Source organism: Pungitius pungitius, chromosome 6 (assembly GCF_949316345.1).
Source record: "Pungitius pungitius chromosome 6, fPunPun2.1, whole genome shotgun sequence".
Lineage (NCBI taxonomy): Eukaryota > Metazoa > Chordata > Actinopteri > Perciformes > Gasterosteidae > Pungitius > Pungitius pungitius.
Window position 1 is genome coordinate 20,808,833 of NC_084905.1, and position 23,591 is coordinate 20,832,423.

At 50.8% G+C, this 23,591-nt stretch overlaps 2 protein-coding genes across 2 annotated transcripts; one reads left to right on the forward strand and one right to left on the reverse strand.

Moving 5' to 3' along the window:
• Nucleotides 1-7,427: 7,427 nt before the first annotated feature.
• rassf9 (Ras association domain family member 9) lies at nt 7,428-13,461 on the reverse strand. Its single transcript, XM_037452658.2, has 2 exons — nt 13,265-13,461; nt 7,428-8,792 (listed from the first exon to the last, which is right to left on the reverse strand). The coding sequence occupies exons 1-2, from the start codon at nt 13,309-13,311 to the stop codon at nt 7,625-7,627; spliced, it is 1,215 nt and encodes a 404-aa protein (XP_037308555.2). The 5' UTR covers nt 13,312-13,461; the 3' UTR covers nt 7,428-7,624.
• Nucleotides 13,462-17,382: 3,921 nt separating this feature from the next.
• On the forward strand, nt 17,383-20,807 carry nts (neurotensin). The gene is made up of 4 exons (XM_037451747.2): nt 17,383-17,610; nt 18,331-18,392; nt 19,756-19,965; nt 20,638-20,807. Exons 1-4 carry the CDS (start codon nt 17,550-17,552, stop codon nt 20,776-20,778), a joined length of 474 nt encoding a protein of 157 aa, XP_037307644.1. The 5' UTR covers nt 17,383-17,549; the 3' UTR covers nt 20,779-20,807.
• The last annotated feature ends 2,784 nt before the right edge of the window (nt 20,808-23,591 follow it).

Sequence of the window (23,591 nt, forward strand, 5' to 3'; positions counted from 1 at the left end):
TAGCGATGTGACTTCACAGGCCCGAGCGCCAGCGGGGGGGGGTTCCGATGAAGTGGAATGCATGTAGAGCGCCTTCATATTTGATCATTTTGGCCAAAGTCTCAGGACATTTGGTAAAAGGAGCACCGTGTATGTATTATTATAAAGAAAAAAATAGCATTACTGTCAAGTATAGACTCATCCAACTAAAATTGGATTGTTTTACAAGTTCATGTTAAATATTCAGTTTTGATTAATAATTAATAATGTTGCGGATACAGCAATGATAGTCACAAACATCAAAAATGTCAGCCCTGCATATGACACAGGAAATGCATTCATTGCACTTGACGGACATGAAAGAGATCGAATTCAGAGCGATTGCCTCCACACAGCTCTCAACATGGCGCCGGCTAGCAGCTCTCAGTGCAAACTACAGCGAAGCAACCTGCAAAAATCCTTTTGATTGATTCAATGAATCTAGACAAATACTCGTCCATGTCCACGCATCTGTCGATTTTTATTCTGAACTTTTATCTCCTCAATCCCCAAACAAAGTAGTAATTCTATAATGCATGATTCACATTGTGTGATTACTGTTCCAGTAACAATGTCACATGCGTCCTGTCATGATTATGGACAAACAGTGTTAAAAATGACCCTGAACTTCTGTCTGGACAAAAGAAGTTTAACCTTCAGATTCCAGCTTCAAACCCTCTCTCGGGTTTCAGAGGACGATAAGGAGATTTTCTAGCAACAGTAAGTTGAGTTTTGAACTCGTTGTATATTGTTCTCCTGTCGAGGGGGTTTGGCATCGTCAGTCCGGAGGCCTCCAGAGGAAGTGTTTTCACATCCTGGACGCTTGGCTTTTTATACCTTAGACGGGTTTTCCCACTTTTCCGGCTCTGTCTATCCAACTTCTCCAACAGCACTTTTAGCACTAGCGTCATGCTTCTAGAATGATATCAAACCAACGAGAAACTACTCAATCCCCATTGAAACCTCGTCATTTTTTGGGGAAATTAAGCTTTTGTGGTGAAAGAGCTCTTGCATTACATGTACCAAAGAGATAAAAAAAAATGATTGCTGTTTACTGTTGGGAGCAACCCATTTTGTGAAGCAATCAACTTTTGTGATGATGCATTATGAAAGTACCCCTGTGTTTGTTTACTGTCTGCAGGGGGCGTTCATCTCCACTGTGAAATGGCTCCAGCAAAGTGGTAATTAGCACGTGGGGCCGAGGGCCGACGGAGGGGATGAACAGATAAGACAGTGATGTCACCGGTCCTGCAGGGTGGGGGGGGGGATGTTCATGACTGACCGCGTCTCCCCAGGGAGAGAGGAGTAAGGGAGGCTGACATCAGCTAATGGAAACTCTGAGGGCGTCCCACCATTTTATGGAAGAAAAAGCCACATTCCTGCACAGGTTTCAGGAGGGGAAGAAACGTTTTTTATGTAACTGAATCCAAAAAAAAATTCACAGCGCAGTTGGCAGGAAATCACATTGGCGCTGTACTTTTTGCCAAGTCTCGGATAATAGTTAATACTTAAAAAAAAAAACTTTCATCTACCACAGTCACAATGTTACGCCCCCGTAGTTCTCTCCCTTGATTACAACAGCTGTACACCTTGTTCAGTCCTGCTGACGTTGGCTAAACTAGCTTAGCTCACCGCTAAGCTCTGTTGCTACGTGTGTCACATGTGTAGCTGCTCCCCCTTAAGCCGTAATGGTACATGATGACCAGATAGATGTCATCCAAAGCTGCAAATTATTCACCATCACATCATCTATCCATCTAAGCCTGTACTTCTTTCAAGTTAGTTGTCACGGTGACGGAAGCAGGACTCAATCACAGAATTAACTATTGAAATACTTTATTTAGACAAGAAATCAAAACACAGACCTGGACCAGGACCTCAGATGCACAAGAAAGACATTCAATGACTCGACAAGGGACAAGAGACAATGCAATGGGAAGGTGCAGGTGATTGGACACAGGTGGAAACAATCAAGGAAACAGCAGCCAATCACACAACAGGACAGGAAGTGGAGCTAAACCAGTGACATCAGTCTTCCATAGAACTCTTTGTTATCTCAGAGTATTACCTGATCATTTCTTAACGAGTGTAACCTGTAAAGACCCAAAGGTTAAAAAATAACAAGGCACTTTGTAAAGCCATTATTATAGTTGTAAAACAAGTCTCTGGACGTCACTGGATCTCCACCTTGTTTCACTAATAACAGCTTGAACTCCAGCCAACGCCGCTTAGCTCACATCTTTTCAAAGGTGACCTTCTAGTGGTTGCGACGTACTTCAATGTGCAGCTCAGCCCATTGTGTCACACAGAAATGTCAGCGGCGTTTCGCTGAAAATGCCTCCCTGAAATAGGGAAACATAACGGGGAGTTTATAAAGTCCCATTTCCTCCATAACCAAAAGGCCATGGCGAGCTCAGAGGGACGCAGGAGGTCAATCAGAAATGTAAACAGCAAAGATAATAAGACAATTATTACAACTTGGTTGAAAAGAAAGACGTTTCTGAAATACGGGTTCACTCTGGACTGCGACGTACATCCGCTCGCTTCCATTGGTGACATTTCTAATTGAGGTTGATGATAACGTAATGTACAGCGCAGACAAAGAGCATGTGATCACCAATCTAATTGATGGCAGATTGAAGGAGAAGGAGAAGACCTGACCTGCAGGTCGACACTCTCCATTGTTTCTGCACAGTCCATCAGAACTGAACTTTACATGTTGCGATCTGACCCGAGCAGCTGTTTGTCCTAAACATCTTGTCACAACTCAACCCGATTTGATCAAAGGTGTATAATTACCGCGACGTGTACGCGTGTCACTACTTTTAAATCAACGCTGTTACCGTGAATCAAGGATGTGCACGAAGTGAAAGGCTCACTGCAGCCATTTATGTTTATTATATGCTCGGGACATGAGTCCTTTATTAGTGTGTAGCACTGTAGGACAAAGATTGATGTCTTTCTTGTTGATCTTCTTCTACTCAGTCAAGTTCTAACCAACCTCATGATATACAATGCTGCCCTGGATGACATCACAGCCCCATTGTGAGCACTGACCTCTCTCTCTCTCTCTCTCTCTCTCTCTCTCCCTCTGCACAAACACACCACTTCCCTCACTTCCTGTGCTACCAGGCGCAGGGAGTTTGCCCATGGGGGGGGGGGGGGGGGGGGGGTATACAGAGTGTTAACTACACTGAGTTTACAGACGCACACGTTCAGTACATTTTGGAGACATCTCTGGAGAAACAACCCCCCCCCCATAAAAATGACTCTGTGCGAGCGTTTGTAACGCAGGTCCGTGGCCGCCTCTCTCGCCATCCTTCACATTCCTGCCAGCGCTGCCCCCGACAGCCCTTTTTGGACAGGAAGCATCGCAGGAAGCCGCTGCCCACGAGTGCACAGCAGCGCCCAGTGGGGGGGGGGGGGGCCCCGGGGGGGCCCTGCTCGCTCCAGGGCCGCAGGAATGCAGCTCTCTTTGTGTCCGAGTCAACACGGACCCGGGTCTCTGCTGTGGATCCGATGCACTCGTTTCCGAGAGGCACCGAGCTGCAACGCCAAAGCACATTATCAGGACCGCAGTGTGCGCTTGAAAATGCGATGAGTTCGAGCACATCGCATCACTGGGAAGACTAACTTTAAGGAATTGCATCTTCACGATAGACAATAGTGGCAAAAACGAATAAATATGAATGACAGTGGGGAGACAAACTTTGGCTTCAGTCAAAGTAACAGGAAACAAGGTTTCTGAGTTTTTTCCACCAGGGACTTTCGCACCTTTTTCACAACACAGAGATGGTGACAACTTCCATCAGTTACCATGGCAACGTGCGATGAAAGGCACGGCGGCTGTGGGTTGCGGGCCCTAAAAAGGTCCGAGTGTGTGTGTGTGTGTGTGTGTGTGTTTTTCCACCATGTCTGCTTTGTGCGTACGTACGATGTAGCGAGGGCAGCCTCGTTGGGCGCGACAAGGCTGGGGGGGGGGGGGGGGGGGGGGGGGTGGGGGGACCCCTCCCAGAACATTAGCCCAGAATCATATTAATCTCACAAACAGACCGGTGCCTTCAAAGTGCCAGCGTCTGGAGGGGAAGCGCGGCTAGATTAGTGCTTTCATCCGTCCTCGACGAGGCAGCCGGAGACCAGAGAGCCTCTCGGACACCATCAAAGGCAGCAGATCTAACGCGGGCCACGTCGGCCACTTAAAGCCCCCCCGCGAGCCAAGCTGCTCCTTCAAAGTCTCTGCTCCCTCCTGAGAGATGCCGCGAGAGGAGCATCCCCCCCGGCGGCGTCTCTCGCGGCCCGAGTCGCTGTCAGGATGCGTTGTTTGTTCGTTTCTGCATCGTGTTCATTTAGGGTCCAAACTACCAACAGGGTGGAAATGTGCAGAAAAACGTATGCCTTCACATACTGAACAAAAGACAAAAAGAAAGCACATTCAATGCAGCTGACGTAGTTCACTTTGTATTTATGTTTAATAAAGGGACCCATGCAGCCGTAGCTCCTACATGATTACTATGTTTTATAGTAAGAAATCCATAAAGGAATCAAACCCTGATGGTTGACCAACACATAGAGTAGATTGTTATTTTATTTCCTTCAGTAGGATCTGCTTTTCAAATGAATGTCGAGCAGATGGGATGCGTTGATTCTATCAGCTAAAGACCTTTCAAGTTCAAATTACCTTTCTCAAGAGGAATTCATTTGAGAGCAAAAGTGGCTGTTGATCTTTTTGAATCCTCCATCGAGATGAAAATCCAATTTCCACCAGAATTTAAAATCTGGAAGCACCAAAAAAAAAAAAACGCTTTCATGTGCAATCTATATGCAATGTTTCTACTCTGCTTCTGCAGAGCGTGGAGTGTGCCTCACACTGAGAATCTCCTCATCACGACCCTCCAGCCGCTGGAGGTCAAGCTAGATTGACCTCTGAAAGGTCAACGCTCGGACGAGATGGTGCGTGTGGCGGTAACTTCGTATGAGACGGGTCGAATGCCTGAGAAGGACTGAGGTTCTTAGGAGAACCCTCACGCGTGTCAACATCCATCGCTTGAGAGGAGGAGAGGAGCGAGGACTGAAGCGCTCGTGTGTGTGTTTGTGTGTGTGTGTTTGTGTGTTTGAGTGTGTGCGGAAAAGCGTTCTCATTTAATTATAAGATTTAAGTCAAACTGAAGTAACGTCAGAAAGCACACAGCCCAGATCAGATTTCTGAAACTCCTCTTCTTCAGAAGAGCAGCCGTCTCCTGCACAACAAACACACACCTGCACATCTACACACACACACCTACACACACACACACACCTACGCACACAGCCACTCTCGCTCGTCGCTGCCTGGCAGCAGGAACAGTTCCTTGTTTTTCATGGAATGATTTATGCCTCTTGGCTGGGACGCAATTCTAAATGCGCTTTGATTGAGGCAATCAGCCCCGAAGGCCCTCGAGCTCCTCTCACCTGTCCCCACTCGTCCGGGTCCAAATGCAAATGGTGGTTCTGGTGCGGAGCCACTGCGTGATAATCGTTTCATGTGTTCATTGTCGGAGTGCGTTAAACGTGGCGAGATGAAGGTCAAAGCAAATCGGAGTGATTGATTTGTGCTTCCGGCGTGATCCTAAAATAATCCGCTTCGCAGCGGCCTGCTGACGGGCTCATGGGCCTCTTTCAGGTCAACGTTGGACCCTCCTGCGCTGGGGGGGGGGAGACGTTTGTAGCGTGAAGGCATTAAAGCCTGAATACAAGTTTCAGCTCTTCATCGTCAGCACTTAAACAGCAGCTGATTACAAATTATGGTTTACTCAAGCGGGCCAGTCAGCGTAACTGGGGCGGGGGGGGGGGGGGGGGCGAGCCCCACCAGGCTCGCATTCAGCCTAATTGCCAGGTTGGTCAGAGTAATTGTTGTTGTGTGGAAACACACTTGCTAAGTTGGCAGGTCTTTGAAGAGGGAGGAGGGACGCGTCACTTGGACCGGGCCCCCTCCCTGAAAACAGGAAGTGAGGTCACACTGTGGCTGGGGAACAAGTTTATTCGTTTAGAAAAGAAAAGGTTAATAGTTTAGCAGCCGGACGATAGGAGTCACACTGAAATGTAGCGTGAGGCCTGGAGCTACGCGCCGGGGGCTCAGACCTCTTTCTGTGCCGTTGAAGGAGGGGGGGGGCGCGCCCTTCAACACTTCATTGCGTATGTATGCTATGTGAGAACGGCAGGTGCCTCAACATGTCTGTCAATAAAATAATGAGGTGAGCTGAGTGTGTGACTGGTTTTAAACAACGGGCTCGGCTATTCGACATTCCTTTCCTTCAGCGTTCCCAGCTACTCACACGGGTCCGATCTGCATGAAAATAACCTCCAACGTAAGGCCTGTTTTACCCCCCCCCCCCCCCCCCCCCCCCCACCCGCTGGGAAACATGCGAGATGTACATTTAAGAACAAATAAAAAAAGGAAGCCTCCCGGTTCTGTGAAGCCCTTCAGGCTTGGTGGAGTTACTTAGTGGCCTGAAGCGGTGCAGGCTGGTGGGGGGGGGGGGGGCAGCGAAGGGTGTGGTGTAGGGGGGTTGGGGGGGGGTTATGAAATAGACACCCTTTGCTCTTCCAGCCGCCAGCCCTCCCTCTGCCGCGAGTACAAAGTGTCGCTCTGTCAGCAGGGCTCATTGGGCCTCTCTGCACGGCGGCCATCTTTGTCTGCTTACATGCTGCTGTAAGGGGGGGGCAGGTCTCATTGTGCTGACTGAAAAATGTAGCCCCTTCACTTGTGGCTATACCATTAACACCTGATCGATGTGGTGAGTGTAAGTGGACATTTTCACTTCATTATTTCAACCGCTTTTATTGTTCTTTTCTATAAATGATGTCTACAAGTTTAACACAAGGCACACAAAGCTCTGACAGACCTTCTGGAGGTCGGATGTGTTTGACATGAGGTCGTCGATGAGGGATCACTCCGTGACGCTTACAGTATTAGTGTTTATTACAAAAGACACACGCGTGTTGGAGATTATTGCATCAGCCATGATCACAAAGGACAATGACGTGATAAACGAATGTGTTATTTTGATGTAAGTATCTTTACAAATCATTTACAGTGAAGTCGGGAGGAATGTTACAGTTCAAACGAAGCTTTAGCTCCATCCAAAACAGTGTTTTAATATAAAACACTGGTGTAAATAGACTTAAGTGTGCTCAAAGAAGTGCAGGTACATGAAAAGGAAGAGAAGCATTGACCATTATTAAGACATGAAACCAACATCTTTAAGTCCCTGGTTATGATTGACAGGTTACAGTTATGATGGACAGCATTTACACAACTGCAGCTTTGTGCTTTGTATTTTAAAACTTTTTCACTGACCAAATCATTGCTTAAAAAAAAACTAATAAATAATGTGATGGCAATTAAAATGTGGGAAAATTCACCAGCATGATTATTAAAATCATTAAATCATTGCCTTTATTGGATGGGAGTGTTTTATATTTATAGACACTCACTATCATCTACTGGGTCATATTTGACTTGAAAAGCTGAAGCCACAGTTTCTTTGCTTAAACCAGATGCCGAAGTGCGTTTTCTACGTCTCTAATGGAGTCCGGAGCGAGGAGCTGCGGGTCGAGGCGGCGCCGCTCACACGTCCGTGTCCAGCGGCGGCGGGAACTCGGGACACGGTGACAGCGAGTCCTGGCTGTGCGTGGAGCTGATCCCGGTGTCCGAGTCCGTGTCCGCGGCGTCCCCCGCGCCGGGTTTGAGTTTCGCCGCCGCCGGGACGCTCTCCGGCGGAGGCGAGGCGGCAGCGGCGGCGACGCACGCCTCCTCCTCGCCTCCGCCGCCCCCGACCTGCAGCGAGCCCAGCTGGGCGGCCAGCTGCCAGCACTCCTGGTCCTTGGAGACCAGCGTGGCCTCGTAGTGCTTCAGCTGCTGGTCCACCTCCGCCGCTTGGCTGTGGAGGGACGCGCCGGCCAGGAGGCTGCGCTTCACCTCGCCGCGCAGCGCCTCCAGCTCGCCGGCGTCCGGGCCCGGCCAGCGCCCGGCCCTCAGCTCGGCGTCGATGTCTCGGGACAGCCGGCGGATGAGCTCCTGGTGCCTCTGGACCTGCAGCTCCAGCTGTTGGACCCCGTCGCTGGCGTGCAGGTACTCCTGCAGCTGCTGGTCGCCGCGCCCGCCGGCCCGGTGGGGCGCCGCCTCGCTCTGCGCCTCAAACTCCTCGATGTCCAAGTCCAGCTCCGCCATGCGTCGGATCTGCTCCCGGATGGCGTGGTCCTGGTTCAGGATGAGCTGCACCATCCGGTCGATCTCGTCCGCGCCCGCCGCGCCGCCGCCGCCGCCATCGCCGCCGCCGCCGCCCTCCTTGTGGATCTTCTCGAGCTTCCGGAAGGCCTTCTTCACCACCCGCTTCTGCCTCTCCACCGGCAGCGGCTGGCCGTGCTCCCGGCGCTTCGGCTTGGCGCCCCGGCACTTTGCGCCCTTCTTGGCGGGCTGCGGCACGAAGTCGCTGGCCTTGACGAGCGTGAACTGGACGTTGGGCCTCTGGTCGCCCCAGGCGTGCCACAGCCTGAGGATCCTGGTGAGGGGGGGCAGGGCTCGCTCGAAACCCTTCCACCGCTCCACCAGACAGAAGTCCCTGGCGTCCCCGTGCAACAGGCGCTTGCTCTCCGGGACGGACTCGTGGTCATCCAGCAGTGCCTGGATCAGATCTGCGCACGTGGTGCGCTTCGTCACGCCGCAGACGACCTTGTCCTCGCCGCCGACCTTCACCTGAATCTCCTTCTCTTCCACCGGCTCGGCCTCTTTTGTCCTGGAGAAGGGACAGAAAGAAGCGTATTAATTCCCTTCAGGTGCCACAGTCAGGTGAAACATGTCAACATCTGCTAGATGGTTTGTGAAGGTCTGTGAAAGCGTTGAAGGTCCCCAGAGGATGAACATCGGTCCGCCTTCGCATTTTCTTAAATATCTTCTGGATGGCTTGTGATTAAGCATCACCTGACACGCATGGTCCCAAGAGGTTAAAGCTTTCGTCTGACTTTTGTGTTCTTTTAAGAATTTCCATCGTTTATCTTCCCCTTTGCTCGATATCATAAATATTGGGTCACGGGTCGTATTCCACGTCGCAGCTTATTTATGAGCCATATTGCTCAATCCTCGACTCCGCCGGGATATGAGGCGATAGAGTGGGACATGCTACAAAGGTATGTTTGGCAAACTGTTAACAATATTAAGTTCTTTTTGTAAAAAGTAGTGTTGTTTTACAGCGCTGTGCGTCAAACTGGATCCACGCTTTACTACTTTACTTTCTTTAAAAGTCTATATTTTCTTAAATAGATCTAACGTTGCTGGTTTTCCATTAGGTCAATGAGCAGAAAACCACATTTGCTCATCTCGTGCTCCCTGGCCTGATTCTATTAGACTGTTACTCATCACTGATGATCACTTAATGGTTCAGTTCTGAGCTATTTAACCCGGAGCCACTCATTAGCTTTTCGTTTGGACCATAAAAAAACTTGTTCCAAAATTGACCTGTGATGGGCCGACGATATCCATTTTTTACATGCTTAATGGAGCACCGGTAATATCCAGTCCTTAAATGATCGGCACCGGCAGCGCAGACATCCACAACACAAGCAAGTAATCCGATAAGGAGCACCTAGATAACTTTGCCAGACATTTCAATTTGATTTCAAGATAAAAAATGATGTATCGTATTAATGTTCATTTGAAGAAGCAAATGTTTTGATCCGTTGGGCGGACTGGGATGTGCTGTATCCCACTGGCGGGGAGTTACTCGTGTTTAAAGTTGAAACCCCACTTCAAAAAAGAAGCGACATCCGATACTCATGTAATCGCAGACGGTTCAATCTCAAAGAGGCCGGAGGAGGAGGAGGAGGAGGAGGAGGAGGAGGAGGAGGAGGAGGAGGAGGAGGAGGATGTATAAAACATCACCAGGAGACAACAACCAAGCTCCCTGCTCTGAGAGAAGCTGCTAGGCGCCATAGATCATGTGACGTGCCTGTGATTCTGGTTAGTGTTGCGTTGGACCTGCGCTCCATGGAGAGATTTCATCCTCCAAATTGTGTAGAAGCTTTTCTTTCAGAATGTTTCTTTTTTGTTGAAGGTCACTTTGAGGAGGTTTGAAGTGCCGATGCGCTCCATGAGCCGCACAAATAAAACGAGACCTTCCGCGAGACATCTGGCTCCTGCTGAACTATATTTATTATCACAATAATTGCAGATTGTTTGAGCTCAGGATGAAGGAGCTCCGCGGCGCCGCCGAGACGGACAGAGCGCCATTAATGGATTAGTGCGCACAAAGGCCCGTGTTTGGGCCTCCGCTGTGGGGTGTCGTGGTGGAGAAGTCGCTCTCCTTCGGGATCCACGCCTCACGCGTCGTGTTTATCATCCATCCAGCCCACGTTCACCGGGGGACACACACACACACACACGCGTCCCCTGAAGACGGGTAAAACCGGCCTGCACGCCAACACAAGCAAGGAGCGGGGGGGGGGCTTAAACGCTGCATTACCTCACAGTTCGCTGATCTTTACTATCTGATATCGCTCTGTTTTGGTTTCCCACGCGGCGCACAGAAAACACACAACCGGGACGCTGTGCAAAGCGGCGAGGTCCCAGGAATGCGACCAATGCGACGGGCGGGTTAATGGTTACGGAGACGCTCGGAGACGAGGGAAAGCAAATAAGCCGGATATGCACGAGCCAAACAAACGCCTCGCAGCCTCCAGCGTTCCAGTGAGACGGCTACGTTTCAGGGGTTTTAATAACGGGGGGATCCAGGGATGAGGGACCGGGGTGATGAAGAAAAGTACAAAAGCAAAATGCTTGCAGGAAGAGGCCTCATCAAGGCGGGGAAACACCTGTATTTGTCCTGGGCCACAATCACCAACGCTCACACGACATCCTGCTCCCACAGCTCAGGGGGGGGAGGGGGTGGGGGGGGTGTGCAGCGCTACTCTACTGGGAAGAAAGGGATGACGTAATAGTAACGAAATCATTCATGCAATTGGCGTAATGAGTCTTTGGGATTTCCCAACGCTTCCACACGCACCACCAACCAGCTGACCTGTTTGACCTCAGCTTCAGACGTCCAGATACTGAGTGACACGTCAGGCGCACGCGGGAGGAAACCACATCTCAGGTTTAAGGATATCGCCGTCACGGCGGCGCCGCTCTGGTAATGACGACCTGGTGCGGATGAACCATTGTCTGCGTGCTGGTGGTTTGAAACAAATGACACAATCGTGGCTCTGCAGTGTCTTCTCAGATCAATGGCGATGCAGTGAGGTCATGCAGATGTTGTGATCATCCTGTTGCCGTTGGAAACCGTAAATTAAACGTGAAGTAAAACCTGTCATAAGCATGAATACTTATAGTGGAGACTCCACTCTGAACCTACAGTCCACTCCCTGAAGAAACTACCCACACTCCAACAGAGTGTTTCCAGAGGGAAGCGGACAGGTCCACGGTATGTGTCCTCTGAGACGTTTCCATCGGTTATATTCCTAAAGCGATTGAAACCTTGATATCTGGGATGAGGTGTTTTGTGTGTGTGTTTACGGACGAGAGGAGCTTCCTGCGTCTCTTATCTGACGGACGATGAGGGATCAGCGAGGAAATAACATCATTCCTCTATCTGCACATGCTGATCTCTGGGATGACTCCCACTGTAGATAGGCATCTGTGAGCAGAGACACAACACAGCCATCGCTTCCCTTCCTCTGAGAACCCACCCGGCCTTCTATTATTACCCCCCCCCCCCCCCCCCCTCCCAGCCAGCTTTCTGAAACACCATAATAAGTCTGTGCTCGCTGAAAACAAACTGAATTTCCTTCACTCTTTCACCACAAAAGACGGCGTCTGCTGCTGCGTCGCTGGCTGGTTGACTATTGACACTTGAACCCCTTTTCTGAGGCCTAAACGGGGAGGGGGGAGGGCGGGGGGGGGAATCAGGGCAGGAAGCCGGTTTGACACACGGGACGAAGTGCCTCTGATTCCTCTGCAAACATCCAGCAGCGAGTAAACGCCGCTCTGTGAGTCCAAGCGTTCGACAGATCTAAACACTTGAGGTAATTGTAGGTAATTACTACACAACATGAAAAAAAAAAAAGTAAGAACCCCACTGGAGACGGCTTCAGTCAGAAGGTTTGAAGTTCATCAAAGCTCTGCGTGTGATGTGAGGAGACTTCCATCCTGCTGCGGTGCCGCTGTCACAGAACACAGGCCTTTTTTTAACACCAATTTAGCACCAAGGCCGGTTTTTATTTCCGAGTCTGGTGGTGAGTGAGTCTCATTTCAAAAAGCCAACGACAACGTTTCTCCCTCCCTGCTGCTGGCCTTGGCAACGTGAAAACCTTGGGAACGCGACCTTCGTGCCTCTAAAAGAGAAACTCGCGTTCTACAAACTCTGCAAAACAAAAACGCCTGCGGTCAACGGTCCGCATAGAACTTGTGCGCCAATGACGGTTTAGATCTTATTTCTTATAGCAGCTCTGGGAAAAAGCTGAGGCCGCAGCACGGGTCACATCAGGGAGGAAATTAAATAAATAATACACATCATCTTCACAGCAGAAGCGCTTGTACGTTGGTGATGAAGAGGTACCACTATTAAAGGGCTTAGTTCACTTTGCACGGGACAATTTCACATTATGTTTAACCAAGCAATCATCATGTCATATGTTCATCAAACAAACACCAAAGCAAATAAGACTGTTCTTGCACTTGGGCTTTTCTTTGAGGACATTGTATTATTCATTGAGGCATTCTGATGCACCGATGTTACTTTGTCTAATAAAAAAACCGAATTGAATTGAATCCACTGAGTCCATCAGTATTGGTCTAATATGAGTAATGCTCCATTCCATCAATCCCACTGAACCCATTCTTCAATTAACACACTATTACAGAGCCAGCTCTCTATGTGCCCCCCCCCCTGCCCAGCCTGCACCAGCTCCATGGTTAGAAGAAAAAAGGAATAAAACGCCCAACAATAACCGAACCTTCTCCCGTGTGTTGTGTCTTTATGGAGCACTGGTTCCAGTAACTTACGCCCCAGTGGCACCAAGTCGCGGTGGCACTTTAAGGGTCTCAAATAAGTAAAGTCATGTAAAAACAAAACTGCTTCATAAGACTTTGTCCCCGTTCCCGGCTCTCCAGCACGCGCCGCGCGCGCCGCGCTGTGCGCCGCTTCCCAGTCACCCACCATGGAGGAACAAAAACAAGTTCCCCGTGAAAGAAAGCCCCTTCTCACCAACAAGTTACCTGTTTTTCTGTCGCGCTTTCAGGAAGTTTTTCCCGAACGGAGCCATGACGCGGGAGCGCGCGCGGGGAGGTGGGGGGGGGTGGGGGGGGCACGCGGTGCAGATATCCGAGGTGCGTTACAGCCGCGGCACGGCACGACGCCGGACACTTTGTGCGCTGTTCGGGGGGGAAAGTTGAAGGGTGTTCCGACTGCAGCGAGTCTGTCCGCCCCATCCGAGAGGCGGAGGGAGGTGTTACCCACACCGCGCTGTCATGCGTGTGTGTGTGGGTGTGGGTGTGTGTGGGGGGGTGTGTGTGTGTGTGTGTGTGTGTGTGTGTGGGTGTGGGTGTGTGTGTGTGTGTGTGTCTGCCTCCTCCGCTTCCACCTGCAGGGGCAACCTGAGAAACTCTACACCCGGAACATGGAATCATTCTGGCAATAACGAGGCCTCCAGCAGCAACATGTGGATGTCCACTGAACCCAAGTGGACTGCAGATTAGGATCGAGGACGTGGTTCTTCTGGTGGCATGAGGATTGGACTTTGTGGTACCAGAAAGATCAGAAATCCAACTGATCATGAGCCATTTTTGGAAGGACTGTAGTTTGCAACTAAAATGCCGATGAAAGTAGAATAAGCACAAACATGATTCATCCGTTCATCCAGTGCAGTTATTGCAGGTCCTGCACAGAGCGAGTGGCTCTCCCTGCTGGATTCAAACACCTCCTCGGTTCTGTCCAGCAGCAGCTGTGACTGCATTAAAAGGATAGAATGGATCTGTGGGGAGCAAATAGTGTGAAACCTTTGATTTGGACTTACTTACAAAGTGCATTTTTTTATTATTATGGTAAACCACATTATTTATAGTTTAAAAGCCAACAAACTTAATTAGATCTTGGCAAAATGTATTGCGAGAGCAATGCTGCTATTTCACATTTTACAGTTATGTGATTCATTACTTTTTTGCATATGATTTATTTTTCAGAAGAAACACGGAAATGTAAAAATCCTAAATTTTATGACAACTCAGCAATTCTTGTAAATAGGTTACAGTGGTGCGAATTTTTTTTTATCTTAGTTTATGTGTATTTAAAAATAATTGTTAAGACTGTCACTAATATTTTAAGTATATTTCAAGGATCTTTTTAATAAAAGAAACGTGTTAAAGCAGTGCCTTATGGATAATAAGAATATATTAATTTACACCGTATTTACTTTGGTTCCTATTTGCTTTGAAAAGACTCTTCATTTGTAAAATAAAGAAGCCCAAAGGGTTGAATCTTTCTCATTCATCCACATTTTCTCCCTGCAAAAAAACAACCTCACCCGTGTCCCCTCCCCCCCCCCCCCCCCCCGCGAGCCTACATCACCAAACCTCCCAAAAGCCTGACGCAGAAACCCGACGAGTTAGTGATGCCCAGGTTGTCACGGTTTGGGTCTGCTCTGTCTTATTTTGTAGTTTTCATGTCTCTGGTGTTCCTGGGTAACTTCACTTCCTGCCTTGTCCTGTCTTCCCTTGTGATTGTCTGCCGTGCCTGATCGTTTCCACCTGTGTTCAATCACCTGCACCTCCCTTGAGTATTTAAGCCCTGTGAGTCTCTTGTCTTGTGTGGCGTCATTATATGTCGACCGTTCATGTGTCACGTAAGTCAGGTTTGTGTTTTCAAGTCCAGGTCCCTGTTTTGTTTGTTTGTTGGTTTTGTTTTCTCCTCCTTCCTCCCCTTTTTGGTGGGAGCGATTTTGATTTTGAGTTTTGACTATTAAAGCCCTTTTATTTTTCATCAACTCTGCGTTTGAGTCCTCCCTCCCTGCCCTCGGACCCTGCGTCGTGACAGAATGACGCCACCACCTAAAGACTCAGCAGGGTTGGACCAGAGAAACCCGTTTTTGGGAACTCGCCTGGCGTTTGGGGACCCACACGGCACGCAGCTGGCTGCCCGGCGCAACGCTAACCCCGGCTCGGAAGCAGGCTCCAGGCAGCGCCCCGGTCACCGCCCTCGCCGCTCTCCAGACCCAGGTTGGGCCTCGCCGATGGAGGCCAGCGTCCAGCCCCCAGTCCTCAGCGCACGCTGGAAACAGGTGCTGGAGTTGGCCGCCCGCCTCCAGGCCAGGTACGACCCCCACGCCCTGGACCTCCGCATTCGGCGGCAGCGACGGCGCCAACCACGCCCGTCTCCGCCCGAACCGGCCCCAAGACCCACGCCCCCAGCTCCAAGACCCACGCCCCCAGCTCCAAGACCCACGCCCCCAGCTCCAAGACCCACGCCCCCAGCTCCAAGACCCACGCCCCCAGCTCCAAGACCCACGCCCGTTCCGGCCCCCAGACTCCAGTCTCCGCCCGTTCCGGCCCCCAGACTCCAGTCTCCGCCCGTTCCGGCCCCCAGACTCCAGTCTCCGCCCGTTCCGGCCCCCAGACTCCAGTCTCCGCCCGTTCCGGCCCCCAGACTCCAGTCTCCGCCCGTTCCGGCCCCCAGACTCCAGTCTCCGCCCGTTCCGGCCCCCAGACTCCAGTCTCCGCCCCCGTCCCCACGGCCCCCGACCATGACCCCTCCAGGCCCCCGACCATGACCCCTCCAGGCCCGTCCCCACGGCCCCCGACCATGACCCCTCCAGGCCCGTCCCCACGGCCCCCGACCATGACCCCTCCAGGCCCGTCCCCACGGCCCCCGACCATGACCCCTCCAGCCCCGTCCCCACGGCCCCCGACCATGACCCCTCCAGCCCCGTCCCCACGGCCCCCGACCATGACCCCTCCCTCCCACCCTCTTGGGACCGCCTGGAAGTCGGTCCTTGAAGGGGGGGTGGGGTCAGGGGTTGGGTCGGCGCCCCCGGCCACGACGACGCCGGAGCCGCACAGCTCGGCGCCCCACGCCACGACGACGCCGGAGCCGCACAGCTCGGCGCCCCACGCCACGACGACGCCGGAGCCGCACAGCTCGGCGCCCCACGCCACGACGACGCCGGAGCCGCACAGCTCGGCTCCCCACGCCACGACGACGCCGGAGCCGCACAGCTCGGCGCCCCACGCCACGACGACGCCGGAGCCGCACAGCTCGGCGCCCCACGCCACGACGACGCCGGAGCCGCACAGCTCGGCGCCCCCCGAGACCCTGAGGCCCGGCCGCCGACCCGGCAGACCCCCCGAGACCCTGAGGCCCGGCCGCCGACCCGGCAGACCCCCCGAGACCCTGAGGCCCGGCCGCCGACCCGGCAGACCCCCCGAGACCCTGAGGCCCGGCCGCCGACCCGGCAGACCCCCCGAGACCCTGAGGCCCGGCCGCCGACCCGGCAGACCCCCCGAGACCCTGAGGCCCGGCCGCCGACCCGGCAGACCCCCCGAGACCCTGAGGCCCGGCCGCCGACCCGGCAGACCCCCCGAGACCCTGAGACCCGGCAGACCCCCAGAGCACCCCACGCCCGGCCGCCGCCCCGGCAGGCTGCCGGACCATAGCCGTCGGGTCCCCACCCTCCCGCCCCTTGTCTGATTTTCATGGTTCTGCCCCCCTTTAGGACCGTCTGGAATTCGGTCCTTGAGGGGGGGGTTCTGTCACGGTTTGGGTCTGCTCTGTCTTATTTTGTAGTTTTCATGTCTCTGGTGTTCCTGGGTAACTTCACTTCCTGCCTTGTCCTGTCTTCCCTTGTGATTGTCTGCCGTGCCTGATCGTTTCCACCTGTGTTCAATCACCTGCACCTCCCTTGAGTATTTAAGCCCTGTGAGTCTCTTGTCTTGTGTGGCGTCATTATATGTCGACCGTTCATGTGTCACGTAAGTCAGGTTTGTGTTTTCAAGTCCAGGTCCCTGTTTTGTTTGTTTGTTGGTTTTGTTTTCTCCTCCTTCCTCCCCTTTTTGGTGGGAGCGATTTTGATTTTGAGTTTTGACTATTAAAGCCCTTTTATTTTTCATCAACTCTGCGTTTGAGTCCTCCCTCCCTGCCCTCGGACCCTGCGTCGTGACACAGGTGACGTGTGATGAGTGGATGACAGGGGAGGAGAGGGGCTGACGGGTGGAGGACGGGGGGGGCTGTGTGTCGGGGGGGGGGGGGGGGGGTGGAGATGATGAGAGAGAGAGAGAGAGAGGACCGCTCCTCGTTGGCTCCTATAAACCGGGGGGGGAATGGAGCCCACTGCACTGCACGACCAACCAGACAACGGCGAGGAAGGGGCAGCGTGTTGCAGGAGGAGAAGAGGAAGAAGAAGAAGTAGAAGTAGAAGAAGAAGAAGGAAGCAGCAGCATCTCTCCCCAAATCTCCAGCTGTGGGAGTCTGACCTTTAACCTCGTGGACTAGATTGTTGGTTTTCACATCACGATGCAGGCACAGCTGGCGTGTATGCTTCTCCTCTGCTTCACCTGTGGTGGACTTTGTACAGGTAAGCAGGCGTCCTGCTGGGATGTTATGATCAATCAATAACTCCTTTAATGGTCACTAAATAAACTCAAGCAGAGGATGACACGTCTCTGCTTCGTGCATAACTGGCTTTGTGCAACAGGTGCAGTTTTACAAAACTGGATTCTAGAAATTGTGAAAAATATTTTTTTTTTCCTTCAGAGCATTTTGGTTGTAAAATTATTCATTGTTGCTTTTTCTGGTCTTTTAACTGATTGCAGGAGGCTTATAACTTATAGCAAATATATAACCATAGCAAATTAAAAATATATATTCATTTTATCCTGCACACGCTCCTATAAATCATTTTTGCTCAATGATGCCATGTATTGATGTTTAAAAAATTATAACTCACTATAAGCCTCTAAATAACCGAGGAAACCATGTTTACTCATTTAAAAAATGTCACCGTGAGATGGAAAAAACCCTTTGAGTGGTTAGAAATCAATGAGGGGCGTCGGAAGGAGACGAGTCGCGTGTGTCGGGCTCAGCTCGACCCTTTGAAGTGTCCATCAAGTGGGAACGCGGCCCGTCTTCACGTGCCGCTTGAGATGTAGACGTTTCGACCTCTTCCAGCTCACCAGGAAGATGAGAGCGGACGACTCGATGGCGATTCTACAAGATTCGTTTCACTCATTCATTCATTCATTCATCACACATCTGGTAGAAAGTCATTTTTACAGAATATCTTTCTGACCGACAGACGTCGACCGGGATCCGCAAGCGCTGGAAGAGGAGCTACTCCGCAGTCTCTTCCCTTCTAAGGTATGAGGGGTGGGGGGTGGAGGGAAGGGAGTGGGGGGGGGGGGGACATTAGGGACCAAAGACCTACGACCCGCCTGGTCAGCCCGTGACCCCTCGCGTCTCTCCAGCCGAGCCAACGCACAGACCCCCCAGAACCTCCTGGTGCCTCAGAACCCCCCCCCCCCCCCTTTTAAGAGTCTTCAGCAACTTCCTCCGTGACCTTGTTCTGTTGGGAATCAAATGCACGGATCAAAAAAAATTGTAGCGCTGCACCAGTTTGGGCCCCCAAAAAAAAAAGGATACACAACTGCTCCGCTCGCACTCGGAGGCAACCGTGGGCCAATCAGGCGCCGGATTCCACGCGGCTGGAGACGGCTCAGAGAGGGGGGGGCGTGATTGAAATAACAACCTGCCCGGGGGAAGGAGCGCCCACGCAGTCGAGGTCGGATGGGCGGAAGTCAGCCGCCGCGACGTCCTTCACCAAATGCCTTCGCCGATACGTAACGCCGACTTCGTAGAGTTGACGCTGTTTTGCGGATGTTGTTCCTCAAAAATCGTATCGCGTTAGAAGATTCTAGAAGAGTCCTCACCAGAAAAAGACCAAAACCTGGGGCCAGGTGAAGATATCCAGCCTCATGTCACAATATCGACGTGACGGCCAATGATTGATCTTCTTGTCATCTGATTCGATGCTGGAGGTATCTCTCTCTCATGTCTCTATTGACAGACGGGGTTCATCTTCCAGTCCGGCCCATGAAGCCCTCACTCACGTCCACGTTTCCACGTAGACGGAGCTTCTGTTCGCAGTGTCTCAACAGACAAGGTGTCATTTTGAAAATATGGCCGCAGCTCAATGTCCCCTGATAGAAAATACCGAGAAAACCACAGAGAGACGAGGCTCACCTGCCAATAGCAATGGGCTCCCTGCGTTTCCTCGTAGTCACGTCCCTCAAAGGTGTTAATTACATCCAGGGGGGGAGGATCCTGATGAAACCCCCCCCCTGTGGCCTAATGAGAAGCTCCCCCGATTCCGCTCGTTTAAAACCAAGCGAACAGCCGTAAACAGTCGATGCTTGAGTGAACCCTGTCTGGTTCCAGGTGCTTTGTCCTTCATGAAGTCTCTCTAGAGATTTTATTGCATGCCCCCCCTCCCCCTCCCCCTCCCCGGCGTGCAAACAAAAGAAACCAGTGCCCATCTTGGCTCCCGTCTTCACGACACCGGAGGAGACTCTGTTCCTCGGGGACGTTCCTCCATTGTTCTCTTTGAGCCCATCGGTGTTCCCATTATTGTGTCCGCCCCCTGTTGGTCTGGACATAATGGTCCAGGCGGCAAATTCACGTGAAAAATGTAACCAGTAAAAGCTAAAATGTCTCCCTTTTGCAGGCCAAACAGAATAGGCAGAGTGCCCCCTACTGGCGCGTGTCGCTGGTCGACCTGTGCAGGATGGTGAGCGGCCTGCGGGGGGAGCCGTGGAGCGGCGAGGAGGACGAGGACGAGGAGGAGGGCGAGCTGATGGACGGGAGCCTCCACCTGCGGGAGGAGCTCTACGACCTGCAAGTCCTCTGTAGAGCGCTGCAGAGCTGGGAGGAGAGGGTGAGCGCGCACACACACACACACACACACACACACATACGCACTCTCTCACACACTTACACTCACACAGTGGTGGAAAAAGGAGTGATCTATTGCACTGACGGTGTGTATTGTTTTTTTTTCACTAGTTCAGCCAACATTATTAGTCTTATTTATTTGAAATTAGAACAATTAGAGCTGTTCTGTCAGCTCAGAATAAGCCTTCACTGGTTGAAAGTGAAAAGGGAAGCTTGTTTTGGTTCAGATGTAAATTCGGGAAGAAAATGAAGATAAAACGAAGGTAAAATGAAGGTAAAACGAAGGTAAAATGAAGGTAAAATGAAGGTAAAATGAAGGAAACCGCTGTGAGGAGTTTTCGTATTTTCCCTTCGCAAAGCGCCTGTAAACTGAGTTTAAATTTTAGACTTTTGGACGTGATAGACATCCGAGAGGCTTTCTTTTATCATATGTCGACATGTTAAATATAGCACACACAGAACTTTTGCACATTTCTTTAGACTTTTACTTTGAAAAACGGTTTGTGAGAGCTGCCAGCATCGGATTTCAGACCCGGGTGCAAAGTCTTAAATGTTTTGAAGCAATCTCCGGCCTCTTCAGAAGAGGGTGACCTCAGTGCTCGGGGGCCGTAACGATCAATGAGGCTGACAGGAGACCCTCTGCCCCCCCCCACAGATACTGCGTGGCCCTCAGGACTATCTGCAGAGGAGCCGGGACGCTCCGCTGAAGCGTAAGTCCCCGTACATCCTGAAGAGGCAGGCGGCGCACACCACCAAGTCCCGGAGGCCGTACATCTTGAAGCGGAGTGCGACTTAGTGACGGACGTCCCCGGGGGGAGGCCCGGGAGGGGCCCGGGGGGGGGGGCCGTGCTCTCGGTGGAGAGGTGAACGCGGGCTTTCCTCTTTCTTCTCGTAGCTGCCGTGTTGGTTTCTGTTGTTTTGCTGCTGTCGTTGCTCTGAACCGTCCGACCCTCGGATCCGTTCTGCTCCCCTCGTCCTGAAAATAAAATCTTCAGCATCAAGCCAAATGTGTATTTCTGACAAATTATATTTATTTACTCTGTATTTCTTCACTGCACTCTGAGTCCATCTTGTTTTAAGACGTGATTAAAGTATTCGTGATACGAAACCACTGTGAAGTGCCAATTCTTTTCTTGCCCAACAAGCTGCTTTTCAGTTGCAGAGTGATTACTTGAGCTACAGGTTTAAATATCAGACCTTTGTGGTGGGCCGTATGGTTCATGATGTCACAATTCTGATCCGTAAATATTGTGCAAACCCGGTGCTTGAAGCACCACAATGCGTCGCATAAGGCACCGATATCTATTGTGTAACCCTGTGAATGTACCGTCACCCGTCCATCTCCACGCTGATGAGATCAGGCGGCCGCTTTCTTCAGCTCTTTTCTCCAGTTGCTGTGAATTATCCACAGAGCTGCGGTAAAATAAGATTTCAATGAAATGCTCAAAGTGGATTTTCCAGTTCTTTGATCCCCGGAGAAGATGATTACATTCACCTCCGCGGCCTCAGAGCGCCACCTGAACGCTCTGAGCCGCTGGATCGGAGCTCAGTCGGCTAGAAAATGAGAAGTTAAGGGACTTTAAGGTCCTGGGGGCGGCGAGGGGGGCGGGGGGTATCTATTAGTAAGGATGGAATGGACGTTGTGTTGCAATACAACGCTACAAGATGACGTTGCAAAAGCAAACAAAGAAACGGACGTTTTTTTAAATGATAAAAGGACTTGTTCTTGTCTCCAGTCCTCTGACTACACAATACACAGTACACAATACACAGTACACAATACACAGTACACAATACACAGTACACAGTACACAGTACACAATACACAGTACACAGTACACAGTGCACAGTACACAGTGCACAGTACACAGTGCAGAGTGCATAGTACACTGTGCACCACAGGCAGCAGGTGGCGGTGTTGTTCCACGTGTCACATGGTCCAGTGACACGAGCATCATGCAACACGAGGTGATGAGGATCCTCTGTGCTGCCTGCATTGAGGATAAAATTAAAGACCTTTTGATATTTTTCGATATTTGGATTCATTTAAAAGTTTGTAAAAAAAAAAAGATAAAGTAAGATAAAGCAATAATTCCAAACCCAGACTTAATCCGATGTTCACATTAATGTTCTTAAAATGCGTTGAAATTAGCACATATTTAATAACATTCCACGTTCCACCCTATTCACCTGTAGTACTACTTCTCTAAGCATGACACGTCATGCAGTAAAAGGTTTTACAAAAGTACGAATCAAATACCCAGAGTAATGATGGCAGTGATCTGTTTGCTCAGAGATTTTCCTTTTTCAGATCACGGTTAATTACCACGACGGTTCATCCAGTAATACCTGAAAAGTCCACTTTAATTCTCCCCTTAATGGAACTTGGCAGAGCAATTTCATTCTGTGTCCAGGAAGTTTTCTCCCCTTAATAATAAATAACCAACACTACCACAATAAGATGAGCCACAGGCCGGACCCCGGGGCCCCATGTAGGTCCCCTGAATGCTTCTGAGTGTGTGTGTGTGTGTGAGTGTGTGAGTCCCTCCATGTGGTCAACAGGGGACACGTGTACCAGCAGGTGGCAGTGCAGGTCAACCACGGACTCTGGTAAAGGAATATCGCACAGAGCTTCGTTCTCAAAGCAAAGATGAAACTTTCCACTGTATTTTCCCTAAATAAAATCCAACAATAGAGAAAAGCACCTTAATTCTAACAGACAATGCATTTTAATCATATTACGCCACCCATTCGTCTTTCTAAAGTGACTCAGGCAGAATCAGGGTTACCCGGATAATCCTGTCACAACAGCCTGTTTTATACTCAACTCAACCACGATTTTTACATCTAAACACAGATGTCAATTAGAAATAATTTTAAGGAAATACTGCGTTGCCTTTTTTGGCGGGGGGTAATCCATTGATTTCCTTTTAAACAAATGCTGAGTCAGTGGCACCCAAATTGGAGTGATGGGAGGTCTGCGGCACAGCTGGATGGTCTTCGATAAGAAGGGTCTGGATTTTCAATTGTTCACATTTATTTTTTGAAAACGTATTGAGGATCAAACAAGCCATCTTTAGCCTCGAGGTGGACGCGAACAACAACAACACCGAGGGTTCCACCGTGGTCCCGCCCACATGTCACTCAGGACCAATCGTGGGCCGAGCACAGCCGCAGCCTGTTAGAGCTGTCAATCACACACCTGCCGCTGATACCCTCAAACAACAATGTGAACCAAACCTATTGGAACATGTACACTTGAAGCAGTCTTTGTCACAATGTGTGTAGGTCCACTAACTATTTAACTATTACCAAGAGAGGAGTATTAGTGGTTCTTTACTTACTGAGCACACTTTACCTTTTCAGAATATCTATCTGACATTTGTGAGTAAACACATCTGTATTCACATCATCGCAGGAATGCAATTTATCATTATCTCCGCTTTCAGAGCAGATCTGTCAGTTTTTCACCAAATTTGCATGCTGCCTCAGCAGATGTCTATCGACGTAACGCCCCCCCCCCCGTGACCCCGAGAAGATCCGGGCCCAGCGCGCCTCCCGCACCAGGACGAGTAGCGCCGCATTAATTCAACTCCATTAAAAAACCCT

Excerpts from the sequence above, each read along its gene's own strand:
- rassf9 (XM_037452658.2), bottom strand. The coding sequence starts at position 13,311 with ATGGCTCCGTTCGGGAAAAACTTCCTGAAAGCGCGACAGAAAAACAG. Across the intron at positions 8,793-13,264 it reads AAAGCGCGACAGAAAAACAG|GACAAAAGAGGCCGAGCCGG; the intron begins GTAACTTGTTGG and ends TCCCTTCTCCAG.
- nts (XM_037451747.2), top strand. The coding sequence starts at position 17,550 with ATGCAGGCACAGCTGGCGTGTATGCTTCTCCTCTGCTTCACCTGTGGT. Across the intron at positions 17,611-18,330 it reads CTGTGGTGGACTTTGTACAG|ACGTCGACCGGGATCCGCAA; the intron begins GTAAGCAGGCGT and ends TCTGACCGACAG. Across the intron at positions 19,966-20,637 it reads TGCAGAGCTGGGAGGAGAGG|ATACTGCGTGGCCCTCAGGA; the intron begins GTGAGCGCGCAC and ends CCCCCCCCACAG.